The sequence below is a fragment of the Carassius gibelio genome, chromosome B4 (genome assembly GCF_023724105.1).
Source record: "Carassius gibelio isolate Cgi1373 ecotype wild population from Czech Republic chromosome B4, carGib1.2-hapl.c, whole genome shotgun sequence".
Classification (NCBI taxonomy): Eukaryota; Metazoa; Chordata; class Actinopteri; order Cypriniformes; family Cyprinidae; genus Carassius; species Carassius gibelio.
In genome coordinates, this window is record NC_068399.1 from 25903249 (window position 1) to 25920842 (window position 17594).

At 35.8% G+C, this 17594-nt stretch overlaps 1 protein-coding gene across 27 annotated transcripts in view; it reads left to right on the forward strand.

Moving 5' to 3' along the window:
• Positions 1 to 17594, forward strand: part of LOC127956515 (pleckstrin homology domain-containing family A member 5) — a 140249-nt gene that overhangs the window by 105560 nt on the left and 17095 nt on the right. For 15 of the 27 annotated variants that reach the window (XM_052554496.1, XM_052554497.1, XM_052554492.1 and 12 more), the window contains 6 exons: positions 2010 to 2110; positions 4347 to 4462; positions 5526 to 6419; positions 11779 to 12229; positions 13745 to 13819; positions 16034 to 16153. In XM_052554496.1, coding sequence (XP_052410456.1) covers positions 2010 to 2110; positions 4347 to 4462; positions 5526 to 6419; positions 11779 to 12229; positions 13745 to 13819; positions 16034 to 16153 — 1757 coding nt within the window. Of the gene's footprint in view, positions 1 to 2009; positions 2111 to 3204; positions 3454 to 4319; positions 4463 to 5525; positions 6420 to 11778; positions 12230 to 13744; positions 13820 to 16033; positions 16154 to 17594 lie in introns of those variants that run through there. The other 12 variants (XM_052554500.1, XM_052554502.1, XM_052554503.1 and 9 more) reach the window with 3 other exon arrangements.

The following is a 17594-nucleotide window of genomic DNA, read 5'->3' on the forward strand; positions in this document are numbered from 1 at the left end:
TTTGAGGGTTGATTATATGTAAAAACAATCCCAAAACCATGGTATGGTAGTTTTTGTTTTGTTTTGTTTGTTAGTATTGTTGTTTTATATTTACTCTGTTTATGTCGCCTTTTAAAAAGATTAAAAAGTCATTGAAAAGCGTGTAAACACTGTTTTTGCAAGAATGGTTTGGCACTTTCATCATTTGGCAGTATAATTATATACTTTGGCAGTTTATAAGTTTGTCATTAATGAGAAATATCCAGAACAGTTGGTTACCGCTCCAGTCCTAATGAATGTTGGCGGTGATTTCGTGCAGAATTGTTAGAGTTTTGTATCCGCCGCTGAACTTACTCTGAGCTTTGAATTGTTTTTGATTTTAGATTTTTTTTGGGCGGTATCAGTATGTGTTTTCCCTAAAGCCAGCACGCTGAGTCTGATCATCTCTGTGTGTTTGTTTGCTGTCAGTGATTCAGTGTGGCGTCTCTGTGAGCCACCGGCAGGTTTCTTCACACTCAGTGTGTGGGATGTTTCCAAATCGCAAAAAACTTGCTCCATGTAACTTTTAAAAGACCGTTGCATATCATTGTCTTCATTGGTCTCTATGGCAAGCATGTTTGTTTTCTTCACAAGAACGTATATTTAGGAATTAGGAATTAAAAGATCTACTTAACACTAATTATACAACTATTAATAAACATGCATGGACATGTTATAGATATACAGATTATTCAGTGACTCTTTCTTCAGTTTACATAATCCCAGTAGATTATGATCTGTGTTTATGAGTGTGTCCAAAACACAAATTCATTCAGGACAAAAATATATTTTATTCAGTCAATCACTGAATCTTTTATGCAACCAATTTGATTCATTCAAGGACAAAACAAGTCATCTTTCATTCAACTAATCAGTTCATTCAGGAATGATACAAGTGACTGTCTTTATGAGTGAGAAGTTCATTGACTCTATCTATTCCTTCCTAAACACTGAATTATTCAAGAGCAAAATAAATTTGTCACCTGTAAATGATTGCATCTTTCAGTTAACTGATTTGATTCATTCAGGAATGAAACAAGCATCTGTCCTTATGAGAAAATGATTGAATATTCAAACCGACTGATTTTATTCACTCAAAAATAAAACAAGTGGCTGTCTTCATGAGAAAATGACTGGATCCTTCACTCAACCAATTTGATTCATTGAATCTTTCATTTAACAAATTCGATTAATTCCAGGAATTAAACAAGATTGCTTCAAAAGCACTGATTCATTCAGGAACGTTCAGGAATATATTTATAACCAGCAAATCGTTGAATTATTCACTCGACTGATTCAGTTCATTCAGATATTTAAAGTGATTCATTGAATCATGTCTTCAGCAGATTGATGTAAACACGGATTCATTCAATGAATCAGAAACGCAAGTTAGTTTTGTCTTGACTTTTATTTGAAACTATTTTTGTTGGCAGAGCAAAAACAGACATTAATTGTTTCAGGTTTTTTATATATATATATATATATATATATATATATATATATATATATATATATATATATATATTATTTTTTTATTTTTTTATTTTATTTTAATTATTATTATTATTATTATTATATATATATTTTTTTTTTGAACGCTTAAAAGCATCATCATTCATAACTGCGCTTCATTTGTCTTGAGACGTGCTGTTATTTCTCTAAGCGAACTGACGAATGACTAAAAGGTGGGTTTCGCAAATAAAATTGGTGTTTTTTGTGAATGCTGAAAATAATAAATTGGCATAATGGCTGTTTTTGGCGTTATTGAGGTAATAGTAACAGTTAACACAGCTGTCTGCAATCAAAACGATAGAGTTTACAGTCGAGAGCAGTCACAACCTCATTGACACGCTCTGATGCACACAACACTGCTGTTTACCCCAAACCCTGCCGAAATAAACACCCAGTCGTCATCTGCAAGTTTAACAGGTTCCCTGGCGGTCGGCTCATGTATGCTAATGTTCTCAACGTCTCTCTCTTTGTGTCTTCAGATGAGAAGGAAGAGGGAATCTTGGGAAGTATCCTCCTGCCCAGCTTCCACATCTCCATGCTGTCCGTGGACGACCACATCACCAGGAAATACGCCTTCAAGGTCAGAGAATCACATTTTACATGTAGACGTGGTTTGGAAGAGGGCAGGTGAATAAAAGAGTTGAAACACTTCATTTAAACAGATTTGAAGTCAGTATATGTTTGCTTTTAGCTCTGTTGTTGTAAAGAAACATTTTTAAAAACTATCATCAGTCATGTGAAACAAGCCCCTGCTATTTTATTGGCCACAATTTGAAAAAGTCATTTAAATTGATTTAAATTGATAAATTTAATTCTACATATTGTACATTTTTAATATTCAAACATGAACTAAGAGTCAACAATTTATAATCTTCTTTTTAAATGTTATACTGTATATTGTAAAACAAAGTATCTTACTCTCATCAATGCTGCATTTATTTGATCAAAAATACAGTTTTCTATTTATTCTCAATTCTGAGAATTTAGTTTATTGCTTGGATTAAAAGCTGAATCTTCTCCAGTCTTCAGTGTCACATGATCCTTCAGAAATGTCTAATTTGCTGCTCAGGAAAACATTTCTGATTATTATCAGTTATGTGCTGCATCACATTTTTCTGGAAACCATGATGCATTTGATTTCTCAGGATTCTTTGATGAACAGATATTCCAAAAGAATAGCATTTATTTGCAATAGAATTCTCTTGGAACATTTTAAATGTCTTTCCTGACGCTTTTGATCAATTTAATGCGTCCTTGCAGAATAAAAGCATTCATTTCTTTAAAAAACAAAAACGTACTGGCCGCAAACTTTTGAACATGTATTTATAAACAAACCTAAACCGAGATACAAACAGAACCGTGGAATAAAAATGTGTTCATTGTTCATTTCTGATACCAAATTGAATCTTATAACAAAACTTGAACTTATGTAATAGCTTATTAAAACACACCTTTTCACTTTTAGGATCTTGATTATCTCCATTACAAGATTTGGAAAAATGACGCTGATATCGGGCCAGCAAAACTTTTTAATATTAACATGAGAAAGTTTGGACAGATTTAGTCTCTCTCTGGGGTCAGATCAGTGTGTTAATTTGTGAATTTAATAAAGTCTAGAACAGAAAATCCTGCCGTCCTGCTCAAGGGCGAGAGTTTGGCTCTAGTAAAACTATTATGAACTTGAGATAGACCAGTTTCCTGACACAGGTTTTTGCTGGATGGCACTTTCCAGCTGACGATGCATTTTAGTGTCTTGTTCTGTGAGAGTTTGCATCTCAGTGGAGTCATTTACCTATTAATGCAGGTATTTTCATGTCTTTTTCTCGCTCTTATTCACTATTTCACAATGGTGTGGCTTGTCCTCCATGATGATTCATGAACCCGAGCATCAACATGTTTACTAGACGGAGCTTCGCTAATACGGTGAGTCCTGAGTTTGCACAATGCCACATTAACATACTTCACCGCATTAACCAGAAATATCTTCATCCTTTCATTATCTAGACCTTAAAGGAATAGTTCTCCCAAAAATGAACATTTGCTGAAAATGTATTTCACCCTCAAGCCATCCAAGAAGTAGATGAGTTTGTTTCTTCATCAGATTTGGGGAATTGTAGCATTGCATCACTTGCTCACCAATGGATGCTCTGCAGTGAATGGGTGCCGTCAGAATGAGAGTCCAAACAGCTGATTAAAACATCACAATAATCCACACCACTCCAGTCAATCAGTTAACATTGTGAAGCCAAAGTCTTTAAACCATTGCTTCTGGCCAAATCCATGGAAATTATTTAAAGCTTAATCATCTTAATAATGGATTTGTTTCTTCCAAACACACAGGTTTTGGTTTCACAATATGTTTATTGATGGACTGGACTAGTGTGGATTATTGTGATGTTTTTATCAGCTGTTTGGTCTCTCGTTATGATGGCACCCTTTAAGAGTGTATCTCATAGAAGTGTGTTTTGTATGCTGCCTATGTAGACCGAAACATCTCGCTAGAGTTCTTGTTAACTATTCTAAAGCGCTGAGTGTTTGCTCTTTGAAGTCTGTATAAACTGTCGTGAAAGACGAGTTGTAAAATCCACACAAAAGCTGTCAGAGTCGAGCTGACAGACAAACTCCTGAGGGGCTCTGAACGATGAGGGTCTGTCAACTCAAATCGGCTCACTTCAGAAAGACTACTCAAGCATTATTGCATTTTGTGCCGCTGACACCAGCTAGGACACCCAAAGTATTAAGTATAAGGTATAAATTGGTATTCACCGTCAATTCTTTTTTCTCCTCAGGCTGTTTTGTTGGTTTTTCACAACTAGGCGACGCATCCAAACATGCGGACGTACTATTTCAGCACTGACACAGCCAAAGATATGGAGTCCTGGATGAAGGTTATGACGGATGCAGCGTTGGTCCACTCTGAGCCAATCAGGAGGTAAGAAGACATGCTTCGGTTCACGCTGAACCAAGCAAAAGGAAAACAATCAAATCCCTTAGTTAGGAGTAAGTGCAAAAAAGCAAAAAAGTGAGTAATTAATGATATAAATAATTTAAAAGCAATAATAAAATAAAGAAAAATATCTGAAGTAGTTTTTTTATGATTAGTAAAACTGTCAAATCATTTTTTTATGCCAATTAATGACTAATTAAAAAAATATTGATTAAAAAAATAAAAAAATTTTTGCTCAATTTGTTTTTCGGGGTTAAGATTTTTTTTTAAGAAAAACAAAAGTTATTGATATGATTAATTGAAAATATATATAAAAAAAACATTTAAGAAAAAAATAATGTCAAAACACCCCAGTTTGAAAATCACTTTCTAAAAAGCAAAACTAAATATTTAATAAGTTATATAAATAGCTTAAAATCAATAATAAAAAAAATGATGTAAATTAGTAATGTAATAAATATTTTACTTAATTTTCAAGGTTAAGTATTATTTATATTGTTGTTAACTTGTCTTTATGTTGCCTCAGTAGAAACCACTTCAGCGTTTCCTCTTTACACTTGTCACTCTTTCTAACGGTGCTTTTGTCCTACCTTTTTGAGTTTCTAGACTAGAGCCGCTTATATCCCAAGAGATTCTATCGAGCAGAGATTTTCACAGCTTTATAAGTGGCAGAAGATGTTTTTGAAACTGTGTGTCTGTTTGTTTCATTACAGCTTTTAGCACACTTCACAGATGCTGAAGTCTGAGTCCTCTCAGACTTAAACACTTGCTTTTCATTTTTTTTCGGCAACTGGATCACAGCTGTGATTGAAATTCAACTGCAGCTCACTTTTCATAGAAACAAAGTGACTTATTAAAAGAGACACAAATGTTTGGTCAAAAAGAGATTGCATTCATGTTGTGTTTCATTGGTGCTCTGTATCATGTAGTTAAATGTGTAGTAAAGCTATACAGTATAAATTTAGAGCAGTTGAATAGCTTGTTTTTAATTTGAAATGCTCGCTTTCTTCTCTCACTCACTAGCTTCTTGTTTTTTCTCTTTCTGCAGGCTTGATAAGGTGAAGGTTGACTCACGCAGCCCTCAGGAGATGAACAACATGCTGAATCACCGAGTCCTGACCCGACCCGAGATCCAAAACAATGAGAGAAACCGCGAGACGCTTCGCCAGGAGGAGAAAAAGCAGAAAGCTGTGGACAAGCAGAAAGAGAAAGATGGCAGGGTAAGCGTGCAGAAAGATGGAGAGCGATACACCCTCCAGAGAGACATGGACAACTACACACTGCACTCAGATGCTCAGAGACTCGCTCTGCAACAGGACGGAGACAGATTCATGCTGCAGAAGGACGTGGACAAATACGTCCTGCAGAAAGACGGAGAGAAATACGCCGTCCACAAAGACGGAGAGAAGTACCTGCTGCAGAAGGATGGCCAGAAATACACGCTACACAAAGACGGAGACAAGTTCATGCTTCAAAGAGAAGGCGAAAAATACGCTCCCCCGAAAGACAGCGAGAAGATCCTGCAAAGAGAGACGAGGTTCCCTCATGGAGACAAACACATGAAGCAGAAAGACCCAGAGAAACCCGTCCCGCCGCCGCGGGAGGGCGAGAAATACGGCTTCCAGAAAGAGGGCACTGTGGAGCGACCGCTCACCAAGATCAACAGCATCAAACTTCAGCCGGCTCAAGCGGCGGCCATCGCTGCGGCCGTCTCGTCCTCCAGAAAGCTCCAGAGTGCAGTGGGATCAGGACAGTACAAGCCGGCCCAGGTCAACGGTTCTGGGGAACGAGGAGGAGACAGAAGCCCTGGAGACATGAGCAACACGATGCCCCAGAGGACGACAGAACCAGAGCGAACCCTGAGCAGAACCAACTCCATGCAGCAGCTGGAGCAGTGGGTCCGTACGCACCGCACGCGGACACCGGACGACGACACCAGGAGGTATTTTATAAATTAAACATTATTTTATTTTAAACATTAAAACTACTTGCATTACAAACTACATGTGTCTTTATAGACTACACAATAAATATTACAAACTTTACATTATAAACTACAAGCTTTACAAACTAAATGTACTACATGCTACAAATACACATTTTACACTACACTGTACAGACTACAGGATGCTTTACAAACTACTTTTATTAAAAAGTACACAGTACACGCTTTACAAACTGTATAATGTTTTAAACATTAAAACTACTTGCATTACAAACTACATGTGTCTTTATAGACTACAGAATTAATATTAAAAACTTTACATTATAAACTACAAGCTTTACAAACTAAACGTACTACATGCTACAAATACAGATTTTACACTACACTGTACAAACTACAGGAAGCTTTACAAACTACTTTTATTAAAAAGTACACAGTACACGCTGTATAAACTCTATAATGTTTTAAACATTAAAACTACTTGCATTACACACTGCATGTGTCTTAATAGACTACAGAATTAATGTTACAGACTTTACATTATAAACTAAAAGCTTTACAAACTAAACATACTACATGCTACAAATACAAATTTTTCACTACACTGTACAGACTACAGGATACTTTTATTAAAAAGTACACAGTACATGCTTTACAAACTGTATAATGTTTTAAACATTAAAACTACTTGCCTTACAAACTACATGTGTCTTTATAGACTACACAATAAATATAACAAACTCTATATTATAAACTACAAGCTTTACAAACTAAACGTACTACATGCTGTGCAATACACATTTTACATTATACACAGTATAGTCTACTTTCTTTACTTATTAGTAAACAGCATCACAAAGTACACAGTACACACTTAAAAAACTTATATTTAACGTTTGAAACGTTAAATCTACTTTGCATTACAAACTATATGTGACTAGGCTATGCAACAAATATTACAAACTTTACATTATGAGCTAGAAACTGTACAAACCAAACGTATTACATGCTACATAATACACGTTTTACACTACACAGTAAAAAAAATACAGGAAACTTTACAAACTACTTTTAAGGCAAAGTACTCAGTACACACTTTACAAACTTTACACGCTAAATGTAACATTTTAAACATTGCATTACAAACTACATGTGACTTTGTAGACTACACAAATAAATATAAAACATGTTACATTTTGAAATACAAACTTTACAAACCAATCACATTGCATATCGTACAATTTAAATGCTTCACCTTTTACAAAATGTTCACTTTGCACATCAACTGCACAATATAAACTTTACATCCCTGCTTGATAAACTATACAGTGTGCACTTTACAAACCAAACAAATAGCAAACCAAAGATACTACAAGCTACATGATATGTTTTATAGAAAATGCTGTACAATCCACATGATGCCTGCTTTACACATTAAAAATGTACACAGTACACACTTTACATGCTTTACAAACCATAACAAAATAAAACATTTTTAATGGTACACACATTGTAAACTACACAAAACTATATTTTACAAAATGTTCACTTTAAAAACTATACACATCGTCAGACTCACAATACATGCTTTAAAAACTAAATACATTGCACATTATACAATTTATTTTTTACAAACTACTTATATTATGAATAACAGTACAAACTGCAAACTACACAAAATACTTTTTACAAATTACAAAATACTTTACAAGCGAAACTCATTACCAGTAGTTTGTAAAAGCAGGTATTTAGATTGTAAAATTTGTAAAGATTTTATTTTGTAGTTTCTTGTAATGCTTTTTGACTTTTATTTGTAGTTTTTAGCATATATATTGATTAGCTTGTAATGTTTTCCCTGTAAACTTATTTTGTAGTTTGAAAAGTGTACATTTTACAAGACACAAACTACACTATACACAAAATATCAACTGCATAATATATGCTTTACCCTCTACACATATTACAAACTATAACAAAGTTTGTGTTTAGTTCATAAAAGCAGGTATTGTGTAGTTTTTAAAGTTTGTAGTTTATAAAATGTAGTTTTAGCTTGTATATTGTGAAGCATGTAATGTTTAGATTGTAGTCTTATTATCTTTTACTTTAAGTGTAAATTATGTTTAAATACCTATATATTCTTCTTAAACTACACAATACAAACTTACCAAACCAAAAACTACAGGTTATAATTTTTAAAGGGTTAGTTCACCCAAAAATGATGTTCCAAACCCGTAACACCTTTGTTTTATTTTTTGGAACACAAATTAGGATTTTCTTTCATTAAATCTGAGAGCTCTCTCAAAGAAAATTTTTTTTTGCATAATTTATTCAACAGTTCTTCTCTCAGAGTTAACATCCCACGCCGCTTTGGAGAGTACCACGATGCATGCGCTATCTTTCAACTGAATGTAAACAACGCTGATTACGTTCTGTGGAAAGCGTGCACATGCATCGTGGTACTCTCCAAAATGGCAAAAGACGTTAAACCATATTGTGTAGTCTATAACGTTTAGTTTGTAAAAAGATTTTGTAGTTTTGTAAAGTTTGGAGAGTGTAGTTTATGATGTAGTCATACAGTATATTCTTCTCAAACTACACAATATAACTACTTTACTTTTTGAGTGCATGCATGGTTGTGTTTTTGTACACTCCGTCTGTCTGTCATATAGCAAACTAGATGCTGTATGCATCATTCTGTCTGTCTGAGTTTCTGAAGCATCAGTGCCAGAGAGCCAAAGAGTGCTGTGTTTTATCTCCCACTCTCAGTCCCCTGATACATCCGCTCCACAACAAACTCCAGCGTCTGCAGGCAATGTTCCTGCATGAGCTCTTTATCATGACCCAACAGAGATTTTTTCCTCTGCCCGGTCTCAAAGCCTCTGTCGGCCCGGACCGGTTGTGTGGGAGCTGCGTATGCTGTCAGGTGCCATCCTCCTTTTAGGCTTGCAGTGGCAGAGTAGGAGGACGTGTGTTTGCTTTGCTTGTCTCGTCCTCCTCTCCTCTGATAAATAAGTCATGGAGCTTTGTGCTCGAGCACCACGAAAATTTGTCTCAGAGTGGATCAGAGTTGCTGTCAGTGCAGGAAGAGGAACATAAAGGTGAACGAGGAAAGAGAAACGGCGCTGTGTGTTTGTGTTATTTAAGATGCTGATTCATGCTGATTATCAAAAGGCATCCGTGAAGCATGTCTCTGCTCTGCCTACATTCTCTTCAGAAACTATAATCAATATTTGTGCAACTCTTGCACGTATTGCGGCTCTCGCAGAGACCGCCGTCAAGCTGGTTTTTGACAATATTCCTCTCATGTGCACGTCCTAACCAATCAAAAACTTTTTCCAGACTCTCAGAAGACTTTGGTTGAATGCCACAATCTGTATTTATTTTCTTAGGCAGCGAACTGAATTTTAAGCCGTTAAGTTTTACTGAAACAACGTTCACAATGCAGGACACAAATAAAAGCAGATACAAATAAAAATTAAATCACATTTATTATCAAATGTATTTTATTTTAGATTAGAGAACTTTTAGCAGATGCGCTATTTATGTATTTATAATTATTTATTGTTATTTATTAATTATATATTTAATGTTGCATTTAGTATAACAAATCTTTTGTTTAATGCAAGTTTACATTTTTAATATAGTACAATATTTATTATAATATTAAATATCATAAAGTCAATATTTTTTAATTGTTTAAAGTTTATCACAAAATGTAGTTTTAGTTAATGCATGTCTCAATTAATATTTTGAAATACTAATGCTAAAATACTAATTAGTATCATAATATTTGTAGTATTAATGTATTCTAAATATTTCTCAGTTGTTTAAAGTTTTTGTAAAAAATAATAGTTTTTCAGTGTTGCATTTAGTTTAATACATATTTAGTTTCATGCATGATTTTATTGATATTTTTAAATATAATATTTATTATAAAACTTTAAATATTTTAACTGTGTAAAGTTTTTAAAATGTAGTTTTCAATGTAGTATTTTCTTTGATTATAATGAAAACGATTATATATCAATACTCCTCGACTGCCTGTGTTTAATTATATAAACTGAGCGAAACTAACTGCTGTAAAATGTAAATTAGGTTCATGTTGCTAATACCCTACACCAACGTAGATAATTGAGCTGGTTTTCTTGATCAAGCCAACATCATTTGGAGCTCCTCGTGTTCAGCAAATTGAGACATGAGTTTTGTGGTTGTGCATCTTGGCAGTCGGCGCTCTTTATTGATTTCTGCTCTGTCAGTACAAGGGTGCACATGCCAGACTTTTTAATGGTGCCTATAAAAGTGCCAAGCCGATCTTACCAGCTCCTGGTAAAGTGTAAATCTCAGTACAGTCAGAAAGCACAAAGGTTCCTGGGACACGTGCATCTTTTCCCTGCGTTTCCGGATGCTGATGCATGTGCGTGGTAATTATTTCTGAGCGATCGGCAGATGACGAGTGATGAAAATTAGAGGCGTTTAATGATCAGCCGGAGTGAAAGGTGTAGGCTTTGTACTGTGACGATAAGCATGACGCTTTTATCGTATACTAATGAGTCAGTGCTTAATTATCGCCTGCAGCACAACAGGAAATCATCACAAAGTCAAAGCCGGGCCTTATTAGCATGATTGTATTATAAAACTCTCTTCTTCAAGTGGAGTTGTTTGTACATCGTTGACCTTTCTGTGACGCCAATTTGTTTGTCTTCAAGCATAACATCCTACAAAATGTTGCCAATCAGCATAAATAATATTTAAATTCGTGTGGAATGAATTTAAATTTAATTTAATGTCAAAATTAGCATACATTAATTAATGTGATTCACTAACATCGAATTTATGAAAATGCTATTCACAGCATAGTAGAATTCATTTGAATTTGTATTTGTTCTTTGTTTTTTACAATATTACTGCTTTTACTTTATAGTTTAATTTAAATTTGATTAAAATATAAAAACATAATTTTTTATACAATTTTTGGGTAACAAATTAATAAATATATAAATTACTTTTACACATACATTTTATAGTTTTTTTTTTAATTAAATTTTTACGTTTTTTTTTTTTTTTTACTGTATTTTGTATCAAGTGAATGCAGGCTTTTTTCTTTTTTATATTACAAAATTTTGTAGTTTTTCTGGATTAAGGTTTTTTATTTTTTTTTAAAGCATGTCTGAATTCAAATTAAAAAACATGGATTTTTTATTTTTTTTTAAATAGGGCTACAAATTTTTTTCTTAATTATGTATCGTGTCTTAACTCAAACCCATAAAACATTCATTTATCTTTTAATTAAAAATGAAAATTGAACCCCTTTCATTTTTCAATTGCAGTTGGTGACGCCAATTTCTTTGTGTTTCAGCATTACATCCTACCAAACATTGCCGCGTAACATGCCGAGTCACCGTGCACAGATCGTCCCGCGCTATCCCGAGGGTTACCGGACGCTCCCTCGTAACATGCTGCGGCCGGACAGCATCTGCAGTGTGTCGGGGTCGATGTACGACCGGGCGCTGCAGCCCACGACTGCAGAGAAGCGGCGCTCCATGCGGGACGACACCATGTGGCAGCTGTACGAGTGGCAGCAGAGGCAGGCGCACAGCCGGATCGGATACGGGACGCTGCCCAGTCCCAAAACCATGAGCCAGATCGCCGAGTCCATCCCCACGTCCCCTTCCCACGGGTCTCTGGCCGGTTACCACACCTTCTCCCCTAATCGCCCCCTCAACCCGGATTCCCGCTCTGAAGTTTCCTCGCCGGTGTTTCGTGGGGACGTCACTATTGAACGCCGCCACCGACCGCACCTCTCCAAGGTACAGAGTTCAAACTGGGAAACTGGGAAAATATTAAATAATTATTTCCAAGCCTGAAAAGAAAACAGGTTTGGTGTTAGTGGAACTAGCTTTAGGTTCAAACTATATATATATATATATATATATATATATATTAGTGCTGCCAAATGATTAATCGCGATTAATTGCATCCCAAAAAGTTTTTGTTTACATAATGTATGTGTACTGTGTTTATTTATTGTGTGTGTATATATATATATATATATATATATATATATATATATATATATATATATATATATATATATATATATATATATATATAAAAATAAATGCATGTAGATTTTTTTATATTTACATGTATATACATTTATTTATTTAGATTATTATATTTTATATTATGTATAAATATATTTAGTATATACACCTAACATATTTTCTTAAATATATACATGCATGTGTGTGCATTTATATATACACAAGTTACAGTTAAGTCAGTTAAAGTGTGCTAACATTTGCAAGCAAAATGAATTCTCTGAAGCTAAATTTAACTGTCCCAGACAAGGGTATGAATACTTATGCAATGGAATCATTTAAAGGGATACTCCACCGTGTTTTCATATTAAACTATGTTTTTCCCTTACCTAAGACGAGTTGATACATACCTCGCTCGTCTCAGTGCGTGCACTCGATCGCTTTGGCGCGCGGTGACACTTTGAAAGCACTTAGCTAAGCCCATTCATTCAATACGGGCCAAGCAGAGAAGCTACCAAACACCTCCACGTTTTCCCAATTTAAATACAGTTACTCACGTAGTGTAACTCGACCTAGGACGGTAACACAAAACAAAACGTTGCGCTTTTCTAAGCGTGTAAAATGGATAACTATATTGTATGGCGGAATACCATTGCAAGTGCTTGTAAGCACTTCGTCTTGGCGCAGTAATATCTTCACTCGTGAAAAATCCTCTCACCGGCCCCCGCTCCCTCTAGTGAAGATATTACTGCTCCATTTTACACGCTTAGAAAAGCGCAATGTTTTGTTTTGTGTTACCGTCCTAGGTCGAGTTACACTACGCGAGTAACTGTATTTAAATAGGGAAAACGTGGAGGTGTTTGGTAGCTTCTCTGCTTGGCCCGTATTGAATGAATGGGCTTAGCTAAGTGCTTTCAAAGTGTCTCCGCGCGCCAAAGCGATCGAGTGCACGCACTGAGACGAGCGAGGTATGTATCAACTCGTCTTAGGTAAGGGAAAAACATAGTTTAATATGAAAACACGGTGGAGTATCCCTTTAAGATTTTTATCTATGATAAATTTGAGTGCAGACTGATGTGGGAAAATAAGTAATTTAAAGCAGTTTAACATAAGGTTGCAACATAACAAAACATGAAAAAAAGTGTTATTTACAAGCCTTTAAGTTCTTCTGATGCTGTGTGTTTATTGCTCTCTTGACCAGAGTGGTCCGTTTCAATGCTCATGAGATCCCTGTGCTTTCCTCTCTCTCTCTCTCTCTCTCTCTCTCTTTGTCTTTGTCAGTACTCCTTTCCTGCCGAGCGCAGGCCTGTTCCTCCCTCACAGAGCATCACCGCACAGTCTCTGCAAGGCAAAACGGTACGCTTCCCCTCTTCTCCACCCACCACCTCCGTCTGTAACTCGCACATCCAACAACTTTGCTTTCCTCTCAAACTCTTTGCATTTTTCAGTTTGCAAGCCACCGAGGATTCGTTAAAGCTTTGGCTTGCAAATGAGCAGAAGTGTTTTACATGCAGAGGTTGAGCTGCTCATTTAAAGTCATGTCGTGAAATCAAAACGATCACATTTACTTCCATAACACACACTTCTGGTCTACTCGTGCACGATTTATGAGCGCATGTTATTCCAAAGGTCAAAAAATGGATCAAATTTGGTTTGATCTGAAAATATAGCATATGTTTTAGCAGTAAAATAGGTTGCAAATGGCATTTCTTAGGTAAATGAACATTCAAATGTTCTTGTAGGAGTATTGCGTTGCAGTTTTTCAAGCTTTAGGTCTTGAATTAAACACAATGTGTTTATTGTGACAGATGAAGCACTAATACCATAAGCTCTTCTTAAAACTATAATTATTATTCTCTTACTTGACGTTTCAGGTTCTGGCAGTCTTAAGCTGTCTTTTTCCCCGTTAAGCTTCTGCCTTTATTTATTCATTTTACAGATGCAAAGTACAACAGAAATCGCCTGCGATATTATTTCAGGCAGAGAGCATTTTAATGAAAAAGCCTGCGGTCAATTGATGAAATATTAATAGAGCTCCTCCATATGTGTTTCACTCATCATCGCTGGAGAGCTGCTGTAAAAATGTATTTCGTTACAGTGCATGAAATTCAATTTAGCAGCTTAAACGTTTCGGCTTGGGTAAAAGCCTCTTGGAGAGTTTTTATCATCTTTGTTTTTCATGACACAACTTACTTTATTTGGATGAATATAAACTAAGATCAAATGACAAACATAAGATAGTCTAGATCCCAGGGTTATTTTCTTCAGATTTCACGTAATTGGAGAGCAGAACTAGTTTTTAAGGATAAATTGGCATAAACCTCTGGGATTTTCCTTTTGAAAGGCAAATTTAAACTTTATCCAGCTGTTGTTTCTGGAAAATCCAGCTTGTGCTTATAGTTTCTTGGTCAAGAAGCTGGTTATTCATGGCTATGTAGTTTATGCAATTTACCTGAACTTGGTAGAGATGATGATTATATAATACATATTTAATACTACAAATTAATTAATTATTGCATTTACAGATTTTCTACTCCCTGGACCAGTTTCATTTTACTGTTCATAAGCTATTATATTATTCATAATTTTTTTTTTATTTACTTTTATATTTATATATATATATATATATATATATATATATATATATATATATATATATTTATATTTTTTTGAAAGTTTTATTCGTTTTGTTATGCTCAATTGTATATATATGTTTTTATATACACAAGGATTCTAGTTTACAGATTTTTTTACTTTCTATTTTTTATATGCTATTTTTTTAGTATAGTATTATATGGTATATAACATCTATTAATATTTTAAATTAGCTTTTATATATTTTTTTTCAGTTTTAGTAATTTTGTTGTGCTTGATTTTACATTCATGAATACAAATCTAAACTTAACTTAAACTTATTTGTATACTATTACAGTATTTATTATTTTAAATAATGTGTATTTTTATATATTTTATTTTAGTTTTATTAATTTTGTGCTGCATTATTATATATAAATGTTTGTATACATACATAAATGTATTTTTTCCAATTATTTATTTACAGATTTTCTACTTCATGTTATTTATACTGTTTTAGTATTCATTAGGATTTTGAAATAGCTTTTATTTTATTTTATATATATTTTTATTTTTTAATTTCAGTTAAAGTTTCCGTAATTTTGTTGTGCTTGATTTTCCATTCTTCAAAGCAAACCTAAAATTATTTATATATTATTATAGTATTTATTATTATTTTAAAATAATTTTATTTAAAATTTTAGTTTCATTTTTTTTATAATCTGTTAAAAGTGTTGTGCTTGATTTTACATTGTTAATAGAAAATTTAAATTCAAACCAGCTTGTAATTCATTTCTAGCTCGAGAACCTGATCTTTCATGGCTTCTACACTAGTTTATATGACTTTGCTGGTGGAGCTGGTTAATCATGTTGATGAGATATCACAGGTGTATGACACTCTATCCAGCACATGTCCTCTGTATCAAACATGGCCTGATTTCCCACAACCCCCTTCACGCCGGCTCACACTAACACTGCTCCTGTCGCCCGCTGCAGCCAGAGGAACTGACCCTGCTGCTCATCAAGCTCCGGCGTCAGCAGGCCGAGCTCAACAGCCTCCGTGAGCACACGCTCGCTCAGCTAATGCAGCTAAACCTCGATGCTGCCAACCCAAAGGTCAGCCTCGTGGATCGCTAGCCTGTGCATCCCAGAGTGAAGGGCTTGTTAGTTCCCCAACACAACCCAGCCTGTCCATTTCCACGTCTGGTGGTTGTTTTCCATTGCTTCCGCATGCTGTTGTGGATTGGACGATGTCTAAAGAAATACGTTTCAGTGGCAGATTTAGTGCACGCAAGCGGTCGAAGGTTTGGAATAATTACCATTTTTGGATGAGGTATTTTATGCTCATGGAGGCTTCATTTACATGACAAAAAAACACAGTAAATATGTAATAATGTATAATATTTTACCTTTTAAAATAGCCATTTTCTATTTGAATATAAGTTAAAGTGTACCATAATTTCTAAGCAACCATCCTAGATACCCTAGCAACTGCATGGAAGCACCTTAGCAACCACTCCGGGAACCATAGCAACCGCATAGCAACACCCTAGCAACCATCCCAGATACCCTAGCAACTGCATAGCACCACCCTAGCATCCATCCAAGAAACACTAGCAACCGCATAGCAACACCTTAGCAACCACTCCGGATACCCTAGCAACTGCATAGCAACACCCTAGCAACCACTCCGGGGGACCCTAGCAACAGCATAGCAACACCCTAGCAAACACTCAGGGTACCCTAGCAACTGCATGGCAACACCCTAGCAACAACTCAGGGTACCCTAGCAACAGCATAGCAACACCCTAGCAAACACTCAGGGTACCCTAGCAACTGCATGGCAACACCCTAGCAACAACTCAGGGTACCCTAGCAAACGCATGGCAACACCCTAATTACCATCCCAGGTACCCTATCAACCACATAGCAACACCTTAGCAACCACTCCGGATACCCTAGCAACTGCATAGCAACACCCTAGCAACCACTCAGGGGGACCCTAGCAACAGCATAGTAGCAACACCCTAGCAACCACTCCGGGGGACCCTAGCAACAGCATAGCAACACCCTAGCAAACACTCAGGGTACCCTAGCAACTGCATGGCAACACCCTAGCAACAACTCAGGGTACCCTAGCAAACGCATGGCAACACCCTAATTACCATCCCAGGTACCCTATCAACCACATAGCAACACCTTAGCAACCACTCCGGGTTCCTTAGTAACCACATAGCAACACCTTAGCAACCACTATGTGTACCCTAGCAACTGCTTAGCAACACCCTAGCAACCGTCCCAGAAATCCTAGCAACCGCATAGCAACACCCTAGCAACCACTCAGTGGGACCCTAGCAACCGCATAGCAACACCCTAGCAACCACTCAGGGTACCCTAGCAACCACATGGCAACACCCTAGCAACCACTCAGGGTACCCTAGCAACCACATTGCAACACCCTAGCAACCACTATGGGTTCCCTAGTAACTGTACGGCAACACCTTAGCAACCACTCCGGGTACCCTAGCAACTGCATAGCAATTAACAAACTTTTTAA